General features: G+C 43.7%; 1 protein-coding gene across 2 annotated transcripts in view; it reads right to left on the reverse strand.

The window, feature by feature from the left end:
- Positions 1-26,269, reverse strand: part of LOC137352470 (low density lipoprotein receptor adapter protein 1-B-like) — a 154,011-nt gene that overhangs the window by 22,206 nt on the left and 105,536 nt on the right. The window contains exons 6-8 of one of the 2 annotated variants that reach the window (XM_068017981.1): positions 26,172-26,252; positions 25,901-26,031; positions 4,802-4,836 (exon numbers count right to left, since the gene is read on the reverse strand). In XM_068017981.1, coding sequence (XP_067874082.1) covers positions 4,802-4,836; positions 25,901-26,031; positions 26,172-26,252 — 247 coding nt within the window. Of the gene's footprint in view, positions 1-4,448; positions 4,837-25,900; positions 26,032-26,171; positions 26,253-26,269 lie in introns of those variants that run through there. The other variant, XM_068017971.1, reaches the window with a different exon arrangement.

The following is a 26,269-nucleotide window of genomic DNA, read 5'->3' on the forward strand; positions in this document are numbered from 1 at the left end:
TTACCAACAGGTTCCTTCGATTTTATTTTTGCCTGTGTTAAAATATTTGGAACCTAGCTAAGTCTGTGCTGAAAATAGTTGCTTGATGCCAGGGCTGGATTTTGGCCAGGTGGAATTCATTATAACGCAATACAGGGGTGCAACATATTAGAGATTCACAAAGCTCCCCTGATGATCTATGAAAAAAGACGCTATAGAACATAGAACATAGAACATACAGCACAGAACAGGCCCTTCGGCCCACAATGTTGTGCCGATCCTTTGTCCTCTGTCAAGGACAATTTAATCTATACCCCATCATTCTCCTTTATTCATATACCTATCCAAAAGCCTTTTGAAAGTCCCTAAAGTTTCTGACTCAACAACTTCCCCGGGCAAGGCATTCCATGCCTCGACCACTCTCTGGGTAAAGAACCTTCCCCTGACATCCCCCTTATATCTCCCACCCTTCACCTTAAATTTATGACCCCTTGTAACGCTTTGCTCCACCCGGGGAAAAAGTTTCTGACTGTCTACCCTATCTATTCCCCTGATCATCTTATAAACCTCTATCATGTCACCCCTCATCCTTCTCCTTTCTAATGAGAAGAGGCCTAGAATGTTCAGCCTTTCCTCGTAAGACTTATTCTCCATTCCAGGCAACATCCTGGTAAATCTCCTCTGCACCCTCTCCAAGGCTTCCACATCCTTCCTAAAATGAGGCGACCAGAACTGCACACAGTACTCCAAATGAGGCCTTACCAAGGTCCTGTACAGCTGCATCATCACCTCACGGCTCTTAAATTCAATCCCTCTGCTAATGAACGCTAACACCCCATATGCCTTCTTCACAGCCCTATCCACTTGAGTTGCAACTTTCAATGATCTATGCACATAGACCCCAAGGTCTCTCTGCTCCTCCACATGCCCAAGAACCCTACCGTTAACCCAGTATTTTGCATTCATGTTTGTCCTTCCAAAATGGACGACCTCACATTTTTCAGGGTTAAACTCCATCTGCCACTTTTCAGCCCAGCACTGCAACCTATCCAAGTCCCTTTGCAGACGACAATAGCCCTCCTCGGTATCCACAACTCCACCAACCTTTGTATCATCTGCAAATTTACTGACCCACCCTTCGACTTCCTCATCCAAGTCGTTAATAAAAATCACAAACAGGAGAGGACCCAGAACTGATCCCTGCGGCACGCCACTGGTAACTGGGCTCCAGGCTGAGTATTTACCATCTAAGACCACTCTCTGCCTTCTATCAGTTAGCCAATTCTTAATCCAACTGGCCACATTCCCCACTATCCCATGCCTCCTGACTTTCTCCATAAGTCTACCATGGGGGACCTTATCAAATGCCTTACTAAAATCCATGTACACCACATCCACTGGTTTACCCTCATCCACTTGCTTGGTCACCTGCTCAAAGAATTCAATCAGGCTTGTGAGGCAAGACCTACCCCTCACAAAACCGTGCTGACTGTCCCGAATCAAGCAGTGTCTTTCCAGATGCTCAGAAATCCTATCCCTCAGCACCTTTTCCATCAACTTGCCTACCACCGAAGTAAGACTAACTGGCCTGTAATTCCCAGGGTTGTTCCTATTCCCTTTCTTGAACAGGGGCACAACATTTGCCACCCTCCAATCACCTGGTACCACCCCCGTCAGCAGAGAAGATGAAAAGATCATTGCCAGCGGCTCTGCAATTTCATCCCTTGCTTCCCATAACATCCTTGGATATACCCCGTCAGGCCCGGGAGACTTGTCTATCTTCAAGTTATTCAAAAACCCCAACACATCTTCCCTCCTAACGAGCACTTCCTCGAGCTATATGCTACAGTGGTAAACTATAAGCCCAGTAAGGTCTCAGGTTTGATCACTCTTCTGTTCCGAAATGGCTCATCTCAGCTACAGTAGCTACAAGTGGCCTCAACATCTTGAGGCTATGAAGATGAAAAATAAGATGGAATTCTTACTTCTGATCATTGTCCAGTGTCCCTGCTGAAACATTGTGCATGTGTGGACACTAGTAAAAGGAAAGGCTTGGACTCAGATATGACACCCTCCGTGCTGAAATCGCCAGCTGACATTCAGTGCCCTCATTCGCACATAGGAACAGGAGTAAGCCATTTAGCCCCTCGAGCCTGTTCTTCCATTCAATAAGATCATGGCTGATCTATCTCCATATATCCATCTTTGGCCCATATCCCTTAAGACCTTTGTTTAATTAAAATCTATCAATCTTAGTTTAAAAATTAATAATTAATGTAGCATCCTGAAAGGTCTAGTTCTAATTTTTAGGCTATGCCCCCAAGTCTTAGACTGCCCAAACTGTGAAAATAGGTCATCTCTATCTACCCTATCTTTTTCTCTTAATATCTTCAAAACATCGATCAAATCACCTCATAATTTTCTACATTCCAGAGAATACAATCCTAGTTTAATTAATCTCTATTTGTAATTTAGCCTTGGACTTCAGGTATCATTCTATTAGAACTACACTGCACTCTTTCCAAGACCAATATATTTTTCCTAAGGTGTAGTGCCCAGAACTGAACACAGTACTCCTGGTGTGGCCAGTTGGCTGAAGTTACCAGTTCCCAAGTAATTGTTTTCTAAAAAATGTCAGCACTATCAAGAGAGTCAGAATTGTGATAAAATAGCAAGTTGAAATAAGATAAAGGATTAGAAAGGAAAGAAATTTGGGATTAGCAATCCCTATTTTACATCTATATTTTACAGTGCCATTTTAATAACAATATTCTCAATCTAAAAACTCCAGCGAGGTATTTATTTTTCCTTCAGTAACCAAAGGCTTCATTTCCAAATTGGGATGTAGAAGGTTTACTATATAACCAAAATATTTTATACAGCAAACCTAGCACATACACTCCAACACTCCTCTCAGTTTAAACTTTGCTTGTGCAGCGATATAGGGCTGGATTTTATAAGCCTGCTGCCGATATCGGACGAGGGCGGGCCGCATGCCAAAGTGCCGTCATGATTCCAAACGCAGCGGCTCATTTAAATAACCCGGGCGGGCCGCACCCCACCCCATCACAACCCCAATGACGTGGAGGGATGGACTGTGTAGCTTCGGCTATGGCATCGGCTACCTGTGTGCAGGTGGTAACGCCATTTTTAAAAGGACTGTCAGCCCTACCGATAAATTTAAATAAAGATAGATTACATGAAATAAAATAAATACATTTCTTTTGCCCCTCTCCCAACCCCCAATAACAATTAAATTAATTATTTGCCCTTTCCCCCCAAAAAACACTTACCTTGACATTCTGACCCCCCCACCCCCACCCCTCCAACAACGGCACAAACTTTAAACTATATCCCTTCCTACCATTCCCGACACCAATATGCTAATTTGACCCTCCACCCCCACCACATTGAGAAACTTACCTCCTCTCCCCTCCCCACTAGTGTCGTGCCTTGTGTCCCCTGATGGGGATCCAACGACGTGGCAGTGCTGGCCGCCAGGGTGAAGATCGTGGCAATACTTCAGGGGGTGATGGGAGACTCATTAATTCAGGTGATTTAATTTATTTAAATATTTAACTGGCAGTCCACAAGGCCTTGCCGCTGGTGGTAATATCGGGCGGGATCCTACTGGCATCGAGGTCCGTGGCGGGCCTCATCCAGGGCAATTTTCATGCCCCCCCGCCACAGATCCTGATGTCGAGGGCTCTATAAAATCCAGCCCATAGTGTTTAGTGCTCCAATAGTGAATAACAAGTGTTAATTGTTATTTCCTCATTGCATTCAATATAGAATTAAATTTATGTAGTTACAGTGAGTACTTTGTAACAGAAACAAATGCACTTGTTAAGCGCATAGCCACTAACAGCAAGAGTAATTAAAACAAAAGGGGCCAGCATTAAAATAACATTTAAACAGAATACAAAATTATGTTTCTCAGAAACACTATCCTCAATGGTAATTACCTCATTACATGCTTAAGATCATCCTTATTACAGAATTAAATTTATCATTGGTTCCGACCTTTAATATACACCTCGATCACAGATGCCAGCACATATCTTGATCACATTTGCACTTTAGGAGTTATTTTATATATCTCCACTTCCAACATCAAAGCTCAGTACTGAGAGTGCAAATTAATAAAATTATACCATTTGTGTCTGTCTAACCATTTTATTTTACTAGGTTTTTTTTAATCTGAAGGCTTGTGAATGCATGACTATCGTTATAAAAATAAAAGCACAATTACTCATAAGAAGTAGCTTTGATATCCTATTCTTTTTCCTTCAGAACCTACTGGATTTGATGCATTTATAGAATGAAGTCCGAGAACAAGAATGCAAATAAAGTGTACTTAATAAAGGCATTTTCACACATTCTGTAACATTACAGAAAACATGATTTCTTCCCCACAAAAATAAAAAAGATTGATCTGTCGTTCTCAAGAGTCATTTATTCAGGTAGGATTAATGTTGAGCACATGAACAAAATGATGCACCCCACTCTCTAAATAAGTTACAAAACATTTCTGGCAAATGCACAAGGCATTACATAAAGGAAATTATATACAATGAAACTTGTATTAAGCATCAGGTCTGGGGTGAAAAATCTGTCTGGGCAAGCAGCACTGGGCAAGTATAACCATAGACATGAATGAGACAAAACGTTTCACAATACAGGAACAAGTAGGATCATGCCACCGTATATTTAAGTGTGAGAAAGATAAATTGCCAGTAATAAAAATATTTTATCAAGAAATTTATTTTGGACTGGATTATTTCTGACCAGTGAGATATTAAAGGGCTCCAGGACACCATACCTTGAAAAGGCATCATCAAGACCATCATCCTCTTCCTGCAAAGAACATCAAGAAATCTTGTTAAACTGTGCTACCATTAAATGATGTCTCATGTAGAATTAACTGATTTGTTACATAAACTTTTCACAGGTATATTTTCCTACCTATCAAGGTGAAATTTAACAGTCCTTTCTTCCATTTTATGCTAAATTACAACATTAAGCACTCCTGACACTCTAAATAACCCCAAAACTAAAACCACACCAGTAGGCAAATCCCAGAGAGGTGTAAAAATATGGTAACAATAGTAGGGGATTTCAACTTCCCCAATATTAACTGGGATAGTCTTAGCGCAAAAGGCTTCAAGGGGACGGAATTCTTAAAGTGCATACAGGAGAGCTTTTTGAGCCAGCACACAGAAAGTCCTACAAGAGAAGGGGCATTACTGGACCTAATCCTAGGGAATGAAGCCGAACAAGTGATAGAAGTGTCAGTGGGGGCCCATGGGATCCAGGGCAATTTGGCAAATTGGATCCAAAATTGGCTTAGTGGCAGGAGGCAGAGGGTAATGGTCAAGGGTTGTTTTTGCGAGTGGAAGCCTGTGACCAGTGGTGTACCACAGGGATCAGTGCTGGGACCCTTGCTGTTTGTAGTGTACATTAATGATTTAGACATGAATATAGGAGGCAAGGTTAGTAAGTTCGCAGATGACACGAAAATTGGTGGTGTTGTAAATAGTGAGGAGGAAAGCCTTAGATTACAGGATGATATAGATGGGCTGGTAAGATAGGCAGAGCAGTGGCAAATGGAGTTTAATCCTGAGAAGTGTGAGGTGATGCATTTTGGGAGGACTAACAAGGCAAGGGAATATACAATGGATGGTACGACCCTAGGAAGTACAGAGGATCAGAGGGATCTTGGTGTACTTGTCCATAGATCACTGAAGGCAGCAGCACAGGTAGATAAGGTGGTTAGGAAGGAATATGGGATACTTGCCTTTATTAGCCGAGGCATAGAATAGAATAGCAGGGAGGTTATGATGGAGCTGTATGAAACGCTAGTTAGGCCACAGCTGGAGTACTGTGTACAGTTCTGGTCACCACACTATAGGAAGGATGTGATAGCACTGGAGAGGGTGCAGAGGAGATTCAGCAGGATGTTGCCTAGGTTGGAGCATTTCAGCTATGAAGAGAGACTGGATAGCCGAGGGTTGTTTTCCTTACAGCAGAGAATGCTGAGGGGGAACCTGATTGAGGTACACAAAATTATGAGGGGCATTGATTGAATAGATAAGAAGAAAATTTTTCCCTTAGTGGAGGGGGCATAGATTTAAGGTAAGGGGAAGGAGGTTTAGAGGGGATTTGAGGAAAAATGTTTTCACCCAGAGGGTGGTTGGAATCTGGAACACACTGCCTGAAAGTGTGGTAGAGGCAGGAACCCTCACAACATTTAAGAAGTATTTTGATGAGCACTTGAAACGCCATAGCGTACAAGGCTACGGGCCAAGTGCTGGAAAATGGGATTAGAACAGTTAGGTACTTGATGGCCGGCACAGACACAATGGGCCGAAGGACCTGTTTCTGTACTGTATCACACTCTATGAATCTATGCCTCTATGACTCTAGTTTCAATTTCCCATCCTATCATCATAGCATTTCTGAATGCAACTGCAAATTAGTATCAACTATATTAAATTTGGAATTACTGTTGTGGTGACAACTCATGCTGCATTTTACTTTACTGAATTTATTCTGTCTACTGGATTCAAAGCTGTATCTATCAAATACGGTGTTTAAACCAGCTTTGTCAACCAGTCCACTGTAGATGTGTCAACTCACAGATCTTATATCCATCTTACAATCTCACTTAAATGTGCTGTCAAGTCATAGCAATATTAGAGCCACACAGCGAGTGAGAGTCTGGGAAATTGAAACTAGGTTGAAATACACACACATGGCTGTTCAGCAATAGTAGTGCATTTACCAAATTAGATTTTGGCTGGTAGTGAAATTGAATGCACATATTGGGCAATCAACCAATCAGAGGCCCTCTTTCTGGAGTTTGGTTTAATTAAGCATGGCATCAGAACATCACATCGACGTGGACAGCAACTGATACAAATCAGAAAAAAAAGCAGGTATAATGAGCCAATATTATAAAAAACTGCATTTTGGGGATTTATGAATAATAATCCTTATGAATAATTAGCTGACATTTGCTATTTCTGATGGTGTAACCATTGTGAATACCAGTACCAATTTGACTACAATATGCTTTAGTTAATTTCCAAATTGTTACCTAAATTTTCAATTTCAATAGAGTATAAATTGGTTAAAAGAAGAAGCATGTCCAGATAGAAAGCTTTGTCCTGTAATAAAATACATTCTTCTGTCTCCAGAAATGCTTAAAATTCAAGAGCAGCCAAGACCTTAACCCCCTGGACCTCCGCCCCTGAACACTGCTGGAGTCCTTAGGCAGGCCTCATGTCCTTGCAAGTATGGGAGATGATATCTCACTGATCTCAATACTTAAACCTTGACATCTCTGCTCTTATCATTTATTATTCTACAATAACAATACAGAAACTGTCTGATTTGTTTAAAACACAAAATCCCAAAAGCAGTTGTAACAAAAATTTTAAATAACCAAAAAGTGACCACTTTGTTTAAAAATGCTACAAAAGTATTACTGATCTCCTCACCTCAAATGTTTGATTGTTTTAACATTTTTAGCAGCTCTTGGATTTAAAGCATTTGGTAAGCACCAAAGAAGAGCCCCAAGAGGCAGTTCCATCCACCAGCTTAAATAAATGAGACAGCCTCTCACTGATCTGTGAACTTTAGAAGACAATGGCAAAATTGATTGCTAAGGGCTTCAGCAACAGTGGGAATAATGCAGGGTCAGAGGTGGATAAAGTTACGAAGATAGAAATAAGTGGTCTCTGAACAGGGCGGGGTGAGGGGGGGGGGGGTGCGATGTGCTGCCGGCAAGTGAGGCACATTTGAAGCTCAATTCTGGCTTAACCTGAACGTAGTGTTGCTCAGCTCAAGTTAGCAGCCATGGAAGGGGATGGAGTCATTGATAAGGGTGTGGAGTTTTTGCTTTGAGTCAAAGATGATCACTTCATTATACCCAATTTTCAACTGGAAGATATGCTGCATTGTCTACTGCCGAATGTCAGACAGGCAGTCTGCCAGCACAGAGATGGTCTGTGAAATGATGGTGAGGTGGACTTGGGTTTTTCAGTATACAAATGGAAGCTGATTCTTTATCCATCATGCTAAGGTCAGTCATGCACTAGATGTGCTCAGGTCTGCTGCTCAGACATTAGGATACAAAATAGGAATTGTATTGAGGATTGGAGAAAAATAGGTAAATCATGAGAGACTTGGATCCGAAAGTAGTGAAATTTAAATGACACCTTGAAATTGGTGCTGTAATTGCTCTGGTTGATTTCACACACAGAAAACTGCACACTGGATGCTTAACACACAGGTCTGAAGAAAATAACCATATTTCTGCTCAGCCATAAGCATCAAGACTGACATATATATGAACAGCTGCATTAACAAGTGGAGTAAGCAATAAAGGAGATAAATGGCTTCTACGCAGTGTACTCATAGACACCCTAAATTTAGGGATATACCATCGTATATACATTGATTCAAAATACACATACAAACATAAGATATAGGGAGCAGGAATAGGCCATATGGCCATCGAGCTTGCTCTACCATTCAATAAGATCATGGATGAACTTCTACATCAACTCTACTTTCCCCATATCCCTTGGTTTCCTTAATTCCCAAAAATCTATCAGTCTTGACTGAGCATCCTTAGCCCCCGGGGTTGGAAATTCCAACAATTCACAACCCTCTGAGTGGAGAAGTTTCTCTTCATCTCAGTCTGAAATGGCCAATATTTATCCTGGGACTACGCCTCCTAGTTCCAGACCCTCCAGCCAGGGGAAACAGCTTCTCAGCATCTATCCTGTCAAGCCCTCTAAGAATTTTATACATTTTGATGAGATCATCTCTTATTCTTCTAAACATCAGAATATTGGTCCAATCTCTCCTCAAGGGTCAGCCCTCTTAACTCAGGAATCAATCTAGTGAACTTTTGCTGCACCCCCCTCTAAGCTAAGGAGACCAAAAATGTACACAGTACTCCAAGTGTGGTCTCAACAAAGTATAACCACAGTAAGACTTCCTTACCCTTATACTTCAACCCTCTTGCAATAAAAACTAACAAACATTTTGCCTTCCTAATTGCTTGCTATACTGGCATGTTAACTTTGTGATTTGTGTACAATGCCCCCAAATCCCTCTGGATGCCAACAGTTACTAGATTCTCACCTTACAAAAAAAATTCTGCTTTTCTATTTCTCCTACCAAACTGGATAATTTCACACTTCATACTCCACCTGCCACCTTCTTACCCAATCACTTAACTGATCTATACTCTTCTGTAGCCTATTTGCATCGTACTCGCAACTTACTTTCCCACCTAGCTTTCAACTGTCAGCAAACTTGGATACATTACACTCAGTCCACACATCCAAACTATTAATACAGATTATAAATAGCTGAGACCCGAGCACTGATCCTTGTGATACTCCACAAGTTATACCCCGCCATGCCAAAAATGATTTGTTTAGTCCTACTCTGTTTGCTGTCCGTTAGCCAATCCACAGTTCATGCTAATATATTACCACCAACCCAATGAGCCCTAATTTCATGCAACAACCTCTTGTGTGGCACCTTATTGAATGCCTTCTGAAAATCCAAGTATATGACATCCACTACTTCCCCTTATCTATCCTGCTAGTTACACCCTCAAAAAACTCAACAGATTTGTCAAACACAATTTCCTATTCCAAAAACCAGTCTGCCTGATCAAGTTGTGGTTTTCAAATGACATCAACATAACTGGCCAATGTTCTTTGGCCTCCTCATCTTGAGAGACAATGGGTAAGCGCCTGGAGGTGGTCAGTGGTGTGTGGAGCAGCGCCTGGAGTGGCTATAAAGGCCAATTCTAGAGTGACAGGCTCTTCCACAGGTGCTGCAGAAAAATTTGTTTGTCGGGGCTGTTACACAGTTGGCTCTCCCCTTGCACTTTTGTCTTTTTTCCTGCCAACTGCTAAGTCTCTTCGACTCGCCACACTTTAGCCCCGCCTTTATGGCTGCCCGACAGCTCTGGCGAACGCTGGCAACTGACTCCCACGACTTGTGATCAATGTCACAGGACTTCATGTCACGTTTGCAGACGTCTTTAAAGCGGAGACATGGACGGCCAGTGGGTCTGATACCAGTGGCGAGCTCGCTGTACAATGTGTCTTTGGGGATCCTCCCATCTTCCATGCGGCTCACATGGCCAAGCCATCTCAAGCGCCGCTGACTCAGTAGGGTGTATATGCTGGGGATGTTGGCTGCCTCGAGGACTTCTGTGTTGGAGATACGGTCCTGCCACCTGATGCCAAGTATTCTCCGGAGGCAGCGAAGATGGAATGAATTGAGACGTCGCTCTTGGCTGACACACGTTGTCCAGGCCTCGCTGCCATAGAGCAAGGTACTGAGGACACAGGCTTGATACACTCGGACTTTTGTGTTCCGTGTCAGTACGCCATTTTTCCACACTCTCTTGGCCAGTCTGGACATAGCAGTGGAAGCCTTTCCCATGCGCTTGTTGATTTCTGCATCGAGAGACAGGTTACTGGTGATAGTTGAGCCTAGGTAGGTGAACTCTTGAACCACTTCCAGAGCGTGGTCGCCAATATTGATGGATGGAGCATTTCTGACGTCCTGCCCCATGATGTTCGTTTTCTTGAGGCTGATGGTTAGGCCAAATTCATTGCAGGCAGCCGCAAACCTGTCGATGAGACTCTGCAGGCACTCTTCAGTGTGAGATGTTAAAGCAGCATCGTCAGCTTTTTCTGTCCTTCCTTCTTGAACAGCAAGGTTACATTTGCTACCTTCTAATGCATGGGGACTGTTCTAGAATCTAGGGAATTCTGAAGTTCAAAATCAATGCACCCACTGGTCGGTGACGAACCCGCTTCTGCAAAGGCTGGGGATCCATCCCATATTTTACGGATCCCGGCCGGGGAGCGGTGGCCACTGCTGGGACTGCAGCTCAGCCAACACCATGGATCCGAGAGAGTGGGTAAGTTTGGGTTGCCTCACCAGGGAGATCGGTCGTGCCCTGGTGAGGCTAGGGTGGTCGTTTGGGGGGAGGGGGCGTCTTGGATCACGGGGTTGGGTTGGGAGGCAGGGGCGGCCCTCAATCGGGCACCCTGTGCCCGACTGCCATGCTCCCCTCCCCCAACCGGGGCATGGAAAGGCCGGCAGCTATCACTGGGTGGCCTTTCATGTCCCCAGAGCAACCGCTTGCCACGGGTAAAATACCTGTGGAGACAGGCGAGGGCCCTTATGTGGCCACTTAAGGGTCTTGATTGGCCTTGGGCCGGACGGCCAATTCCCACTCCCCGCCTCCCCGCCTGACCTCCGTAAACTTGTCTGGAGGCAGAATCGGGGCGGGAAGGCCTCCCAGAGCCTGCCGCTCAACTTTACGCCGCCCCCACGTCACCATCCGACCCGCTGGGGCAGCGTAAAATTCCAACCACTGTCTCTGCAGCCACCTCTTTTAACACCCTAGGACGTAGACCATCAGATTCAGGGATTTGTCAGTTTTTAGTCCCATTAATTTTCCAGTACTTTTTCTTTATCAATATTAATTACTTTAAGTTCCTCACTCTCATTCAACCAATTTCCAAAAGGTTCTTTGTACCCTCTACAGTGAAGACAGTCACAAAATATTCATTCAACGTCTCTGCGATTTCTGTACTCGCTATCATAATTTCTCCTGTCTCTGCCTCTAAGAGACTCACATTTACTTACACTAATTCTTCCTTTGTACATATTTGTAAAAGATATTACAATCATTTTTTGATATTTCTTGTTAGTTTACTCTCATTCTGTTTTCTCCCTCTATCAATCATCCTTTGCTGATGTTTAAAATCCTCTCAATCCTCAAGTTTATTATGCTTTTTTGCAACATTGTAAGTTTCTTCTTTTAATCCAATACTGTCCTTAACTTCTCTAGTCAGCCATAGCTGTACTGCTTTTGCACTGAAGTTTTTATTCCTCAAAGGAGTGTATATTTGTGAGAATAATGAACTATTTCTTTAAATGTTTGCCATTGCTTATCTGTCTTTTTAATCTAATTTCCTAAACTCCTCAGCCAACTCGCCCCTCCAACCGTCGTAATTTGTTTTGTTTAAGTATAAGGCCTTAAGTGCAATATCCAATTAAACAGTACAATAATGATTATTTCATAGAAAGGTTTGTGCAAATAATTTAATTTACTATGTTTACACTGCAAGATCGCATACTCCTGAATTTCTTGGCAACTGGTTTAGTTTATGACTTTTTGTGCATTACCAATAAGACAATGTTAAAGACAGTACCCTCATGCATATATCTGCATTGTAACAGATTGAAATACATAGAAAATAGGAACAGGAGTAGGCCATTCAGCCCTTCAAGCCTGCTCCGCCATTCATTATGATCATGGCTGATCATCCAACTCAGTAACCTGTTCCCGCTTTCTCTCCATACCCTTTGATCCCTTTAGACCCAAAAGCTATATCTAACTCCTTCTTGAAAACATACAATGTTTTGGCCTCAACTGCTTTCTGTGGTAGCGAATTCCACAGGTTCACCACTCTCTGGGTGAAGAAATTTCTCCTCATCTCAGTCCTGAAAGGTTTACCCCATATCCTTAGACGATGACCCCTAGTTCTGAACTCCAGCACCATCGGGAACATCCTTCCTGCATCTACCCTGCAAGTCCTGTTAGAATTTTATAGGTTTCTATGAGATCCCCCCTCACTTTTCTGAACTCCAGCGAATATAATCCTAACCGACTCAATCTCTCCTCATACGTCAGTCCTGCCATCCCAGGAATCAGTATGGTAAACCTTCGCTGCACTCCCTCTATAGCAAGAACATCCTTCCTCAGATAAGGAGACCAAAACTGCATACAATATTCCAGGTGTGGCCTCACCAAGGCCCTGTATAATTGCAGCAAGACATCCCTGCTCCTGTACTCGAATACTCTCGCTATGAAGGCCAACATACCATTTGTCTTTTTTATCGCCTGTTGGACCTGCATGCTTACCTTCAGCGACTGGTGTACAAGAACACCCAGGTCTCGCTGTATATTCCCCTCTCTCAGTTTATAGCCGTTCAGATAATTATCTGCCTTCCTGTTTTTGCTACCAAAGTGGATAACCCCACATTATACTGCATCTGCCATGCATTAACCCACTCACTCACCTTGTCCAAATCACCCTGAAGCTTCTCTGCATCCTCCTCACAACTCACCTTCCCACCCAGTTTTGTGTCATCTGCAAATTTGGAGATATTACATTAAGGCCCCTCATCTAAATCATTAATATATATTGTGAATAGCTGGGGTCCTAGCACCGATCCCTGCAGTACCCCACTAGTCACAGCCTGCCATTTGGAAAAAGACCCATTTATCCCTACTCTTTGTTTCCTGTCTGCCAACCAATTTTCTATCCATCGCAATACACTAGCCCCAATCCCATGCACTTTAATTTTACATGCTAATCTCTCATGTGGGACTTTGTCGAAAGCCTTCTGAAAGTCTAAATAAACCACATCCACTGGCTCCCTCTCATCAACTCTAATAGTTACATCCTCAAAGAGTTCTAGTAGATCTGTCAAGTATGATTTCCCTTTCGTAAATCCATGCTGACTCTGCCTGATTCTACCACTGTTCTCTAGGTGCTCTGCGATAAAATTTTTGATAATGGACTCTAGAATTTTCCCCACCACCGACGTCAGGCTGACTGGTCTATAATTCCCGACTTTCTCTCTACCTCCTTTTTTAAATAGTTGGGTTACATTAGCTACCCTCCAATCTGTAGGAACTGTTCCAGAGTCTATAGAATCTTGGAAGATGACCACCAATGCATCCACTATTTCCAGGGCCACTTCCTTAAATACTCTGGGATGCATACCATCAGGCCCTGGGGATAGATCTGGATAGATGGTTCCTCAAGACTACACTGGAAGGTACAGCAACTTCTATTCTCACTTAATTTGACATCAGCACAGTGTGACTCTGACCTGATAAGGCCTCATCCTGCTTCAGAGCTTTCAAATAAAAAAACTGCACAGGAATCTGCAGCTTATCCAGATGACCATCTGGCTGTCTGAGGCCAATGTGAGCGAAATCCTAAATGCCTGTTAATCCTTTTTGCAGTCAGATAAATAAGAGATTTCTAACATAAGCCAATCCTCATGCTAAACAGATTGTTTTCCATGCACTCAAAAAAGGCATCAATGTGATTTCTATTCCAGTGTCTAATCCAGTGAAGTCAACAAGAAGAACAGATTACAAACCGGCCTATGCTGTTTAGATAAACACGTACAGATGACAAAATTGTACCTACATCAGATACACTATCCCTAAACACAGACCCCATTTTGGTTGAAGTAACCTGTGTCATGAGAGTGCTTCTATCTTATAGTTGAATTCGAGACATTGATTCATCTGGAAGCTTGAAGAGATGCTGAGCTTCGTGGGCTTTTTTTAAAAAAGAGGTCACCAGAAGGTTCCTGCACTTGGCTTGTCAAATATCTGAAAAACTTTCTTTGGGGATTTGGATAATCCAAAGGAAATATTTAATAAGTCTTTTCTGATCATGGCTCAGCAAGCTTGTCCAGAGTTAAATAAAGTGGCACTATCAGCTCTAACAGAAGATGAGGCAAAAGGAGTTCCAGAAGGCTGTTATATTTAAAATGGGATTCTGACGAGAAGTGGCGACCTCCTCACAGACGTGTGGATGAAGAATGGACGGTAGTTTGTCAGATAGTGGTACCGCCAAGTAGCACCAGGACCGATTAAAAATAACGCATGAAATTCCTATAGTGGGACATGTGGGATCCAGAAGACCCAATCACGTATAAGGTGAAATTTTTACTGGCCAGATCTTCACAAGGATGTGGCGCAGTTTTGTAAAATGTGCCATACTTGCCAGATTGTGGGAAAACCGCAACCTGCAATAAAACTGGCACCTCTAATTCCCATACCAGTTATTGGGGAACCATTTAGTAAGGTTAGACTGTTAGGACCTTTACCGTAAACAAAAGCAACACACCAATATATACTCACTCTCATGGATATGGCTACTCGTTTCCCAGAGGCCATTCCCTTGAGAACAGTTTCTGCTAAGGTAGTGGTAGAGAAGTTAACCCTGTTCTTCACTCAATATGGATTACCGATGGAGATTCAGTCAGATCAAGGTTCCAATTTTATGTCTAAAATTTTTCAGGAAGTTATGGGTAATTTGGGTATAATACAGTTAAAGTCTTCAGCATACCACCCACAGACACAGGGAGCTTTAGAACGGTACCATTAGACCCTGAAAACAATGATCAGGGCACACTGTCATGAATATCCCCATGATTGGGATAAAGGGCTAGAATTTCTTTTGTTTGCCACTAGGGATTCACCTAATGAATCTACAGGTTTCAGTCCTTTGAATTAGTTTACAGACAGGAGATAAGAGGTCCTCTAAAACTAATTAAAGAAAGGTTTTTAGAACAGAGGGATGAATCTTCTGATGTAGAAAGTGGGCTTAAGTTTACTGGCCCCTCAACCTCTGCGCTAGCAGCCTGACTGGAGGCAGGCAGTGGCGCCGTAGTGCTTTTGTCACGGGACTAGTAACCCAGAGATCCAGACTATTGCTCTGGGGACATGGGTTCGGATCCCACCACAGCAGAAGGTGGAATTTGAATTCAGTTAATAAATCTGGAATTTAAAGCTAGTCTAATGATGGCCATGAAACCAGTCGATTGTTGGAAAAACCCATCTGATTCACTAATCCCCTTTTAGGGAAGAAAATCTGCTGTCTTTATCTGGTCTGGCCTACATGTGACTCCAGACAATGTGGTTAACTCTTACATGCCCTCTGAAATGGCCTAGCAAGCCACTCAGTTGTATCTAACCGCTATGAAGTTGATAAAAAAGAATGCAACCGGATGGACCACCCGGCATCGACCGAGGCACTGGAAATGACAATGGCAAACCCAGCCCTGTAGACCCTGCAAAGTCCTCCTTACTAACATTTGGGGGCTTGTGCCAAAGTTGGGAGAGCTGTCCCACAGACTAGTCAAACAACAGCCAGACATAGTCTTACTCACGGAATCATACCTTACAATGTCCCAGACACTGCCATCACCATCTCCCAGTATGTCCTGTCTCACCGGCAAGACAGAACCAGCAGAGGTGTGGGCACAGTGGTATACAGTCGGGAGGGAGTTGCCCTTGGAGTCCTCAACATCAACTCCAGAGCCCATGAAGTCTCATGGCACCAGGTCAAACTTGGACAAGGAAACTTCTTGCTGATTAGCAACTACTGCCCTCCCTCAGCTGATGAGTCAGTACTCCTCCATGTTGAACACCACTTTCAGAAAGCACGGAGGGTGGCAAGGGCGCAGAATGTACTCTGGGTGGGGGACTTCAATGTGCATCACCAAGAATAGCTCGGTAGCACCACTACTGACCGAGCTGGCTTAGTCCAAAAGGACATAGCTTCTAGACTGTGTATGCAGCAGGTGGTGAGGGAACCAACAAGAGGGAAAAACATACCTGACCTCGTCCTCACCAATCTGCCTGCCACAGATGCATCTGCCCATGACTGTATTGTTAGGAGTGACCAGCACACAGCCCTTGTGGAGACAAAGTCCCGCCTTCACATTGAGGATACCCTCCATCGTGTTGTGCGGCATTACCACTGTGCTAAATGGGATACACTTCGAACAGATCTAGCAATGCAAAACTGGGCATCCATGAGGCGCCGTGGGCCATCAGCAGCAGCAGAATTGTATTCAACCACAATCTGTAACCTCATGGCCCGGCATATCCCCCACTCTAACATTACCATCAAGCCAGGAGACCAACCCTGGTTCAATGAAGAGTGCAGGAGGGCATGCCAGCAGCAGCACCAGGCATACCTCAAAATGAGGTGTCAACCTGTTGAAGCTACAACACAGGACTACTTGTGTGCCAAACAGTGTAAGCAGCATGCAACAGACAGAGCTCAGCAGTCCCATAACCAATGGATCAGATCTAAGCTCTGCAGTCCTGCCACATCCAGCTGTGAATGGTGGTGGACAATTAAGCAACTAACTGGAAATGATGGCTCCACAAATATCCCCATCCTCAATGATGGTGGAGCCCAGCGCATCAGTGCAAAAGATAAGGCTGAAGCATTTGCAACCATCTAAAGCCAGAAGTGCCGTGTGGATAATCCATCTCGGCCTCCTCCTGAAGTCCCCAGCATCACAGATGCCAGACTTCAGCCAATTCGATTCACTCTGTGTGATATCAAGAAACGACTGAAGGCACTGGATACTGCAAAGGCTATGGGCCCTGACGACATTCTGGCAATAGTACTGAAGACCTGTGCTCCAGAACTTGCTGCACCCCTAGCTAAGCTGTTCCAATACAGCTACAACAGTGGCATCTACCCGACAAAATTGCCCAAGTATGCCCTGTCCACAAAAAGCAGGACAAGTCCAACCCGGCCAATTACCGCCCCATCAGTCTAGTCTCAATCATCAGTAAAGTGATGAAAGGTATCAACAGTGCCATCAAGTGGCACTTGCTTAGCAATAACCTGCTGTGACGTTCAGTTTGGGTTCCGCCAGGGCCACTCAGCCACACTACCAGAAGGATGTGGAGGCTTTGGAGAGGGTACAGAAGAGGTTTACCAGGATGTGGCCTGGTCTGAAGGGCATTAGCTATGAGGAGAGGTTGGATAAACTTGGATAGTTTTCACTGGAACGACGGAGGTGGAGGGGAGACATGATAGAGGTTTATAAAGTAATGAGTGGCATGGACAGAGTGGATAGTCAGAAGCTTTTTCCCAGAGTGGAAGAGTCAGTTACTAGGGGACATAGGTTTAAGGTGCGAGGGGGCAAAGTTTAGAGGGGATGTGCGAAGCAAGTTCTTTACACAGAGGGTGGTTAGTGCCTGGAACTTGCTGCCGAGGGAGGTGGTGGAAGCAGGTACGATAGCAACTTTTAAGAGGCATCTTGACAAATACATGAATTGGATGGCAATAGAGGGATACGGTCCCCGGATGTGCAGAAGGTTTTAGTTTAGGCAGGCATCACGATGCAGGCGCAGGCTTGGAGGGCCGAATGGCTTGTTCCTGTGCTGAACTGTTCTTTGTTCTTCTCATTACAGCCTTGGTTCAAACATGGACAAAAGAGCTGAACTCAAGAGGTGAGGTGAGTGTGACTGCCCTTAACATCAAGGTAGAATTTGACTGAGTATGGCATCAAGGAGCCCTAGCAAAACTGAAGTCAATGGGAATCAGGGAGAAAACTCTCCGCTGGCTGGAGTCATACCTAACGCAAAGGAAGATGGTTGTGGTTGTTGGAGGTCAATCATCTGAGCTCCAGGACATCACTGCAGGAGTTCCTCAGGGTAGTGTCCTAGGCCCAACCATCTTCAGCTGCTTCATCAATGACCTTCCTTCAATCATAAGGTCAGAAGTGGGGATGTTCACTGATGATTGCACAATGTTCAGCAACATTCGCGACTCCTCAGATTCTGAAGCAGTCTGTGGAGAAATGCAGCAAGACCTGGACAATATCCAGGCTTGGGCTGATAAATGGCAAGTAACATTCGCGCCACACAAGTGCCAGGCAATGACCATCTCCAACAAGAGAGAATCTAACCATCTCCCCTTGACATTCTATGGTATTACAATCGCAGAATCCCCCACTATCAACATCCTAGGGGCTACCATTGACCAGAAACTGAACTGGAGTAGCCATATATATATAACGTGGCTACAAGAGCAGGTCAGAGGCTAGGAATCCTGCGATGAGTAACTCACCTCCTGACTCCCCAAAGCCTGTCCACCATCTACAAGGCGCAAGTCAGGAGTGTGATGGAATACTCTCCACTTGCCTGGATGGATGCAGCTCCAACAACACTCAAGAAGCTCGACACCATCCAGGCCAAATCAGCCCGCTTGATTGGCACACCATCCACAAACATTCACTCCCTCCACCACCGACGCACAGTGGCAGCAGTGTGTACCATCTACAAGATGCACTGCAGCAACGCACCAAGACTCCTTAGACAACACCTTCCAAACCCACAACCTCTACCAACTAGAAGGGCAAGGGCAGCAAAAGTACCACTACCTGTAAGTTCCCCTCCATGTCACACACCATCCTGACTTTGACCTATATCGACGTTCCTTCACTGTCACTGGGTCAAATTCCTGGAACTCCTCTTCCTAACAGCACTGTAGGTGTACTTACCTCACATGGACTGCAGAGGTTCAAGAAGGCAGCTCACCACTTCTCAAGGGCAATTAGGGATGGGCAATAACTGCTGGCCTAGCCAGCCATACCCACATCCCATGAATGAATAAAAGAAAATGATTGCCCTTTGGCTGTGGATGACTTTAACACTCATACCCTGTGCACACGAGGCCTAGCGGGCCTCGGCTGGCTGGAGGAGTGCTCATTCATCCCCTTCCAGCATTGGACCCTTTGGCGGTGGATGGCCCCGTGGCTACTCAACTCCTCTACCATCTCCATTCAGACTGCCTTGTTCAGGAGGGAGGGCCTCTTCTTACCGTCGCTGGTAAAAAGGACCTCCCACCTTGCCTGCACAGCCTGGAGGAGTGTGAGCAGGGAGGCATCGCTGAACTGTGGGGCCACCCTAGAAAACTGCCATCCTCGACTTTTGGTGTGGTCCTTTAAATGCAAAGGTGACTCCACCGTGTAACAGCTCTAACTTCTGGCTGCAAGATTTGTCTTGCACATGTTTGAAAACCAATGCAGGACTGCAGAGGAATTCTGTGCTGTTGTCATGGTTTTTCAACTATTGCACAGCGACACACGTTCACGAAGACTTTGCTTCTGCAGCAGCTGATCATATTTATTGGTATAATATTCCTAGTTGGCAATGCAGCTAGAATATGAACATATTCTCCTTTTTTTAAACAAAGATCATATAATTGCAGTTACATGTATTTTCACATAACAGTTAGCAGAGAAATGAATACAGATTTCAAATGCATATTAGTCTGCGGCTGTTCACAGTCAAATGATTAGATGCTCATAGTAGGTAATTATTCTTCAATTATGGTTTTATTTCTGTTGTGTAATTGCCTTTTATGGTATATTTAAGTCTCACATCCTGGAATGTGCAAAATTAAGATTATTCACCCAGGTGCGGCACGCCTACAAGAAGGAATGTTACACTTGAGTGGAAGAAGAGGATTGCAACTTCACAGGACACTGGGACACAGCAGGGTAAGTATGTGGCAGCAAAGCGGAAAGTGCTGGGGTAACTCAACAGGTCAGGCAGCATCTGTGGAGAGAGAAGCAGAGTTAACTTTCAGGTCTGTGAACTTGGTCAAGTTAATTCTGCTTCTCTCTCCACAGATGCTGCCTGACCTGCTGAGTTCTCCAGCACTTTCTGCTTTGCTGCCAGATTGACAGCAGCCCCACTCTTCAGCAGTCAGGTAAGTATTTCTTTGACAGCTGTCAGGAAGCAGGTGCTGGGGCGCTTTAAATAGGGCCCCAGCACCTGCTGCACAGCTGTCAAAATGTCTCTCACTGCGCCGAATGTCCCGCTTCTTCCCACATATAATGGGGAGGGACGGCTCACCATAGTGATGCTAATGAGCCCCCGCACAAAATATCGCAGGGGCTCTGCGGTGGCCGCTAAATGCAGGTGCGCCGCTGAGTTTAAAGGGCGCCACCGCACAGTGCAGCGCCCAAATAAAATTCAGCCCTATTTTTTTTTTAGAATTTAGAACATTACAGCGCAGTACAGGCCCTTCGGCCCTCGATGTTGCGCCGACCTGTGAAACCATCTGACCTACACTATTCCATTTTCATCCATATGTCTATCCAACGACCACTTAAATGCCCTTAAAGTTGGCGAGTCTACTACTGTTGCAGGCAGGGCGTTCCATGCCCCACTACTGTCTGAGTAAAGAAACTACCTCTAACATCTGTCCTATATCTATCACCCCTCAACTTAAAGCTATGTCCCCTCGTGTTTGCCATCACCATCCGAGGAAAAAGACTCTCACTATCCACCCTATCTAACCCTCTGATTATCTTATATGTCTCTATTAAGTCACCTCTCCTCCTCCTTCTCTCCAACGAAAACAACCTCAAGTCCCTCAGCCTTTCCTCGTAAGACCTTCCCTCCATACCAGGCAACATCCTAGTAAATCTCCTCTGCACCCTTTCCAAAGCTTCCACATCCTTCCTATAATGCGGTGACCAGAACTGCACGCAATACTCCAGGTGCGGTCTCACCAGAGTTTTGTACAGCTGCAGCATGACCTCGTGGCTCCGAAACTCGATCCCCCTACTAATAAAAGCTAACACACCATATGCCTTCTTAACAGCCCTATTAACCTGGGTAGCAACTTTCAGGGATTTATGTACCTGGACACCAAGATCTCTCTGTTCATCTACACTACCAAGAATCTTCCCATTAGCCCAGTACTCTGCATTCCTGTTACTCCTTCCAAAGTGAATCACCTCACACTTTTCCGCATTAAACTCCATTTGCCATCTCTCAGCCCAGCTCTGCAGCCTATCTATGTCCCTTTGTACCCTACAACATCCTTCGGCACTATCCACAACTCCACCGACCTTAGTGTCATCCGCAAATTTACTAACCCACCCTTCTACACCCTCTTCCAGGTCATTTATAAAAATGACAAACAGCAGTGGCCCCAAAACAGATCCTTGCGGTACACCACTAGTAACTAAACTCCAGGATGAACATTTGCCATCAACCACCACCCTCTGTCTTCTTTCAGCTAGCCAATTTCTGATCCAAAGCTCTAAATCACCTTCAACCCCATACTTCCGTATTTTCTGCAATGGCCTACCGTGGGGAACCTTATCAAACGCCTTACTGAAATCCATATACACCACATCCACTGCTTTACCCTCATCCACCTGTTTGGTCACCTTCTCGATAAACTCAATAAGGTTTGTGAGGCACGACCTACACTTCACAAAACCGTGCTGACTATCGCTAATGAACTTATTCTTTTCAAGGTGATTATAAATCCTGTCTCTTATAACCTTTTCCAACATTTTACCCACAACCGAAGTAAGGCTCGTGTTTTGGGAACGGCTCATGTGAGCTTGCAAAGTGGCTCAGGAACACATTAAAACTTCTCAAACAACTATGAAGAAATGGGCAGACAAGCATGCTAAGACCTGAACATTTCAACCAGGGGATGAGGTGTTAGTATTACTGCCTTTACAGGGTGAACCACTGAAAGCATGATTCAGTGGTCCATACAAAGTGGTCAAGAGAATTGGTCATGTAAATTATTTAACTGACACCCCAGATCACTGGAAAAAGAACTGGCTGTGTCATATTAATATGTTCAAACAATATCATCGCTGGGAGGAGGATGAGCAAGCACAGGTATGAGAGGTAGTAAGGACAGTGAAGGATGAAAGAGATAGTGAGGATGAGGCAGGAGATCTAGACAATTGTCAAATTGAACCTCCTACTATCCGGTTAGCTAATACTGAATTGTTAGGGAGATTGGACACTATGCTTTCATATTTAGAGGCAGAATAATGAGAGGACCGAACAAGGCTACTCACAGCATTTAAAAGAGTCTGTAGGGATAAACCAGGATGTACAACCTTAGCCGTACATGATGCGAATGTAGGGGAATCCTTTCCTATAAAACAGCATCCTTATCACTTAAGTCCAGAGAAACAGGCCCAGGTAAAAGCAGAAATCCAATACATGCTGGTCAACCACCTAATAGAACCCAGTCAAAGCAGCTGGAGTTTGCCAGTAATGCCTAAACCTGATGGTTCAACGAGACTTTGCATAGACTACAGAAACGTTAATTCAGTAACAAAGGCAGACTCCTACCCAATATCTCGCTTGGAAGACTGTATTGACAGAGTGGGCTGTGCCAAGTTTCTTACAAAGATATGTTTGTTAAAGGGATCCTGGCAAGGTCCCTTAACACCCCGAGCTAAAGAAATAATGGCCTTTGTCACAGCAGACAATCTTTTCCAATGCCGAGTGATGTCATTCAGGTTAAAAAATTCACCAGCAACCTTTCAGAGACTCATGAACCAGTGTTCCTAACTGGGTAGTTTACCTTGATGATGTACAGTGATACTTGGAAGGACCACTTGAAACAACTAGAAGCTCTGCTTAAAAAATTACAACCAGCTGATTTAGTAATAAACCTTGCCAAAAGTGAATTTGCGAAAGTGAGAGTGACCTACCTCGGGCATATAGTAGACAAGTGTTGCCAAGAACAGCAAAAGTACAAGCATTGGTGGAGTTCCCTACCCGTAAAACTAAGCAAAAAATCATGAAGTTTTTGGAGATGTGTGGTTTCTACCGTAAGTTTGTACCAAACTTTAGTACTACTTTTTTTTATTTAGAGATACAGCACTGAAACAGGGCCTTTGGCCCACCGAGTCTGTGCCGACCACCAACCACCCATTTATACTAATTCGACACTAATTCCATATTCCTACCACATCCCCACCTGTCCCTATATTTCACTATCACCTACCGAAACTAGGGGCAATTTATAATGGCCAATTTACCTATCAACCTGCAAGTCTTTGGCATGTGGGAGGAAACCGGAGCACCTGGAGAAAACCAATGCAGACACAGGGAGAACTTGCAAACTCCACACAGGCAGTACCCAGAATTGAACCCGGGTCGCTGGAGCTATGAGGCTGCGGTGCTAACCACTGCGCTACTGTGCTGCCCCTACTCTACTGATAAATTTACTGCAGAAAAATAAAACTAAGGTAGTGTGATCAGGGGAGTGCCAAGCATCTTTTGAGAGGCTGAAAGCCATTTTGATTAATGAACCAGTGTTGGCTGCTCCAAATTTTGCTAAGCCCTTCAAGGTAGCAATTGATGTGAGTGGCCTGGGGGTCGGTGCAGTCCTGTTACAAGACGATGAATCAGGCATAGAAAGGTCAGTGGGATACTTTTCCAAAAAGTTAAATCGACACCAAAAAAGATATTCAACAGTGGAAAAAGAAACCCTAGGTTTATTATTGGCTCTTAAGCATTTTGAAATCTATGTCTGCCACGACTACAGACAGACACTGGTATATACTGATCAGGGCGGCACAGTGGCGCAGTGGATAGCACCGCGGCCTCACAGCTCCAGTGACCCGGGTTCAATTCTGGGTACTGCCTGTGTGGAGTTTGCAAGTTCTCCCCGTGCCTGCGTGGGTTTCCTCCGGGTGCTCCGGTTTCCTCCCACAGCCGAAAGACTTGCAGGTTGATAGGTAAATTGGCCATTATAAATTGCCCCTAGTATCGGTAGGTGGTAGGGTAATATAGGGACAGGTGAGGATGTGGTAGGAATATGGGATTAGTGTAGGATTAGTGTAAATGGGTGGTTAATGGTCGGCACGGACTCGGTGGGCCGAAGGGCCTGTTTCAGTGCTGTATCTCTAAATCTAAATCTAAAAAAAATAACCCCCTAACCTTTGTGGAAGAATTCAATAACCAGAATGCCAGATTATTCTGATGGAGTTTACTATTTCAACCTTATCACTTAAAAATTATCCACATTGCGGGCAAAAATAATGTAATTGCAGATGCTTTATCTAGAATCTAACTTTGTTTTGAGTTATCTGAATGCAAGGATGGTACAAAGCAGAACTGTATTAACTACAGGTAAACAGTGAATGTATGAGTGTGAAAATGTGTTTTAAAAGGTTTCCATTTTTTTTACACTTTATAATGAAATGCATTTAAAAATGGTGTTTCATTTATCCAAGGGTGGAGGTGTTACAAGAGTGCTTCTATTTTTTGCAAAATATGTTTAAGGACTTATAGTTGAATTATGGACATTGATTCATCTGGAAGGTTGAAGAGATGCTGAACTTTGTGTTTTTTTTAAAAGATGTCACCTGAAGGTTCCGGGACTTGGCTTATAAACAAGCCCTTACTGGAAGGCACCTGTTGCAGATAATTAGCCAGCTTGTTGTTTTGACTTGGAGAAGATGTTTACGGAGAAGTGACAGGTCAAGATTTATAGAGCCAGGAGGTTTGATTCTTGTGACATTGTTTTGGTTTCACTTCGGACAATGAATTGGAGTGTAAATTTCATGGAAGACAGTTGGTTTTTGCCTGCCAAGGAAATCCAACTCTTCTCTTTCTCGGTCTTGGAAAGATACCCTGCATATCCAATGTGTGAGTCTCCTCTTTCCTCCTGTATTTGAAGAAACCCTTCGTATTGAATGCGTGGGAACTGAAACCCCTGTTGTATCATTTTTGCTGTAAGGCCTATTTGAAACCTCTGTTGCTGCATTTGTTGGAAAGCCTACCCAAACTGATCTTCAACATCACCTGGAAAGAACTGTTCTAGGAAGGTCCCCGGTGATAGCCGTCTATATGCATTTGGGATGCTAAACCAAAACAAAGGGCATCTTTCCATATCTTCTCTTTTTTTCCTTCAAGAATTAGCAAGTATTTAACCCAAGTGTTTTTTTTGTCTTTTTTTTCTAACAGAGCTCTAAAACAAAACTCCCTTTTATTTTTCCAGTTAACCGGTGTATTTATGTATGTGTGTATGTGAGGGGCTAAGGTAAAAAGGAAACTTCTATATGTCAATCTGTATATTTATGCTTTACTTCATTACTGGTTAAGACTTACTTTCTAATCAACTGATAATTTTGTTGTTTATTAAAGAAATTTGATTGGTGAGTTTTATTCTGGGATAAAAATAGAGTCTATGATTGATCGTATTGGTAAGTTAGAAAAAAACTTAAAATATATGTTATGATCCCTGGAATAATGAAACTAGAATAAATAGTGCACTCCTCCTGCCTCGGTCGTAACACCTGGAAGATCATTAATGGTGTCTATTTTTCTCTCATATGTAGCATTTTAGCCTGATATATTTAGAAATGGAAAGAACATTATCAAGCTCATGTGGTGCAATGAATTTCACTAAAAACAAATAATTATAAATACAACTGTCAAAAGAACCATTTTACAACATACCCAAGAGAGTGCATGTAAAGGGGACCCACAAGATGGACTGCTTTGCCTTGTAATACCTAGATGGATATCAGTGGGTGAGATAATTGGATTCTGGACGTGATGTACTGTGCAATCTTTTGCTTTGGCTGCATCTGAAAAATACGAAACATAATGAAAAAATCATTTTTTGAAAAGTTTAACATTAAAACTCCCTTTGCATTACAACAACAATAACCCATTAATACAAATGAGAAGAACTGTGATTACTTAAAGAAAGGATGTCGTACTCTACCTTGCTCTACATGTCCTGTTGCTCCATTAAGAGCTGCAGTTTCAGGGCTATTACAGTGTTCACGAGTCTTTTTACATTTTTCTGGAAATACAAAGACA

The sequence above is a fragment of the Heterodontus francisci genome, chromosome 3 (genome assembly GCF_036365525.1).
Source record: "Heterodontus francisci isolate sHetFra1 chromosome 3, sHetFra1.hap1, whole genome shotgun sequence".
NCBI classification, from domain to species: Eukaryota; Metazoa; Chordata; class Chondrichthyes; order Heterodontiformes; family Heterodontidae; genus Heterodontus; species Heterodontus francisci.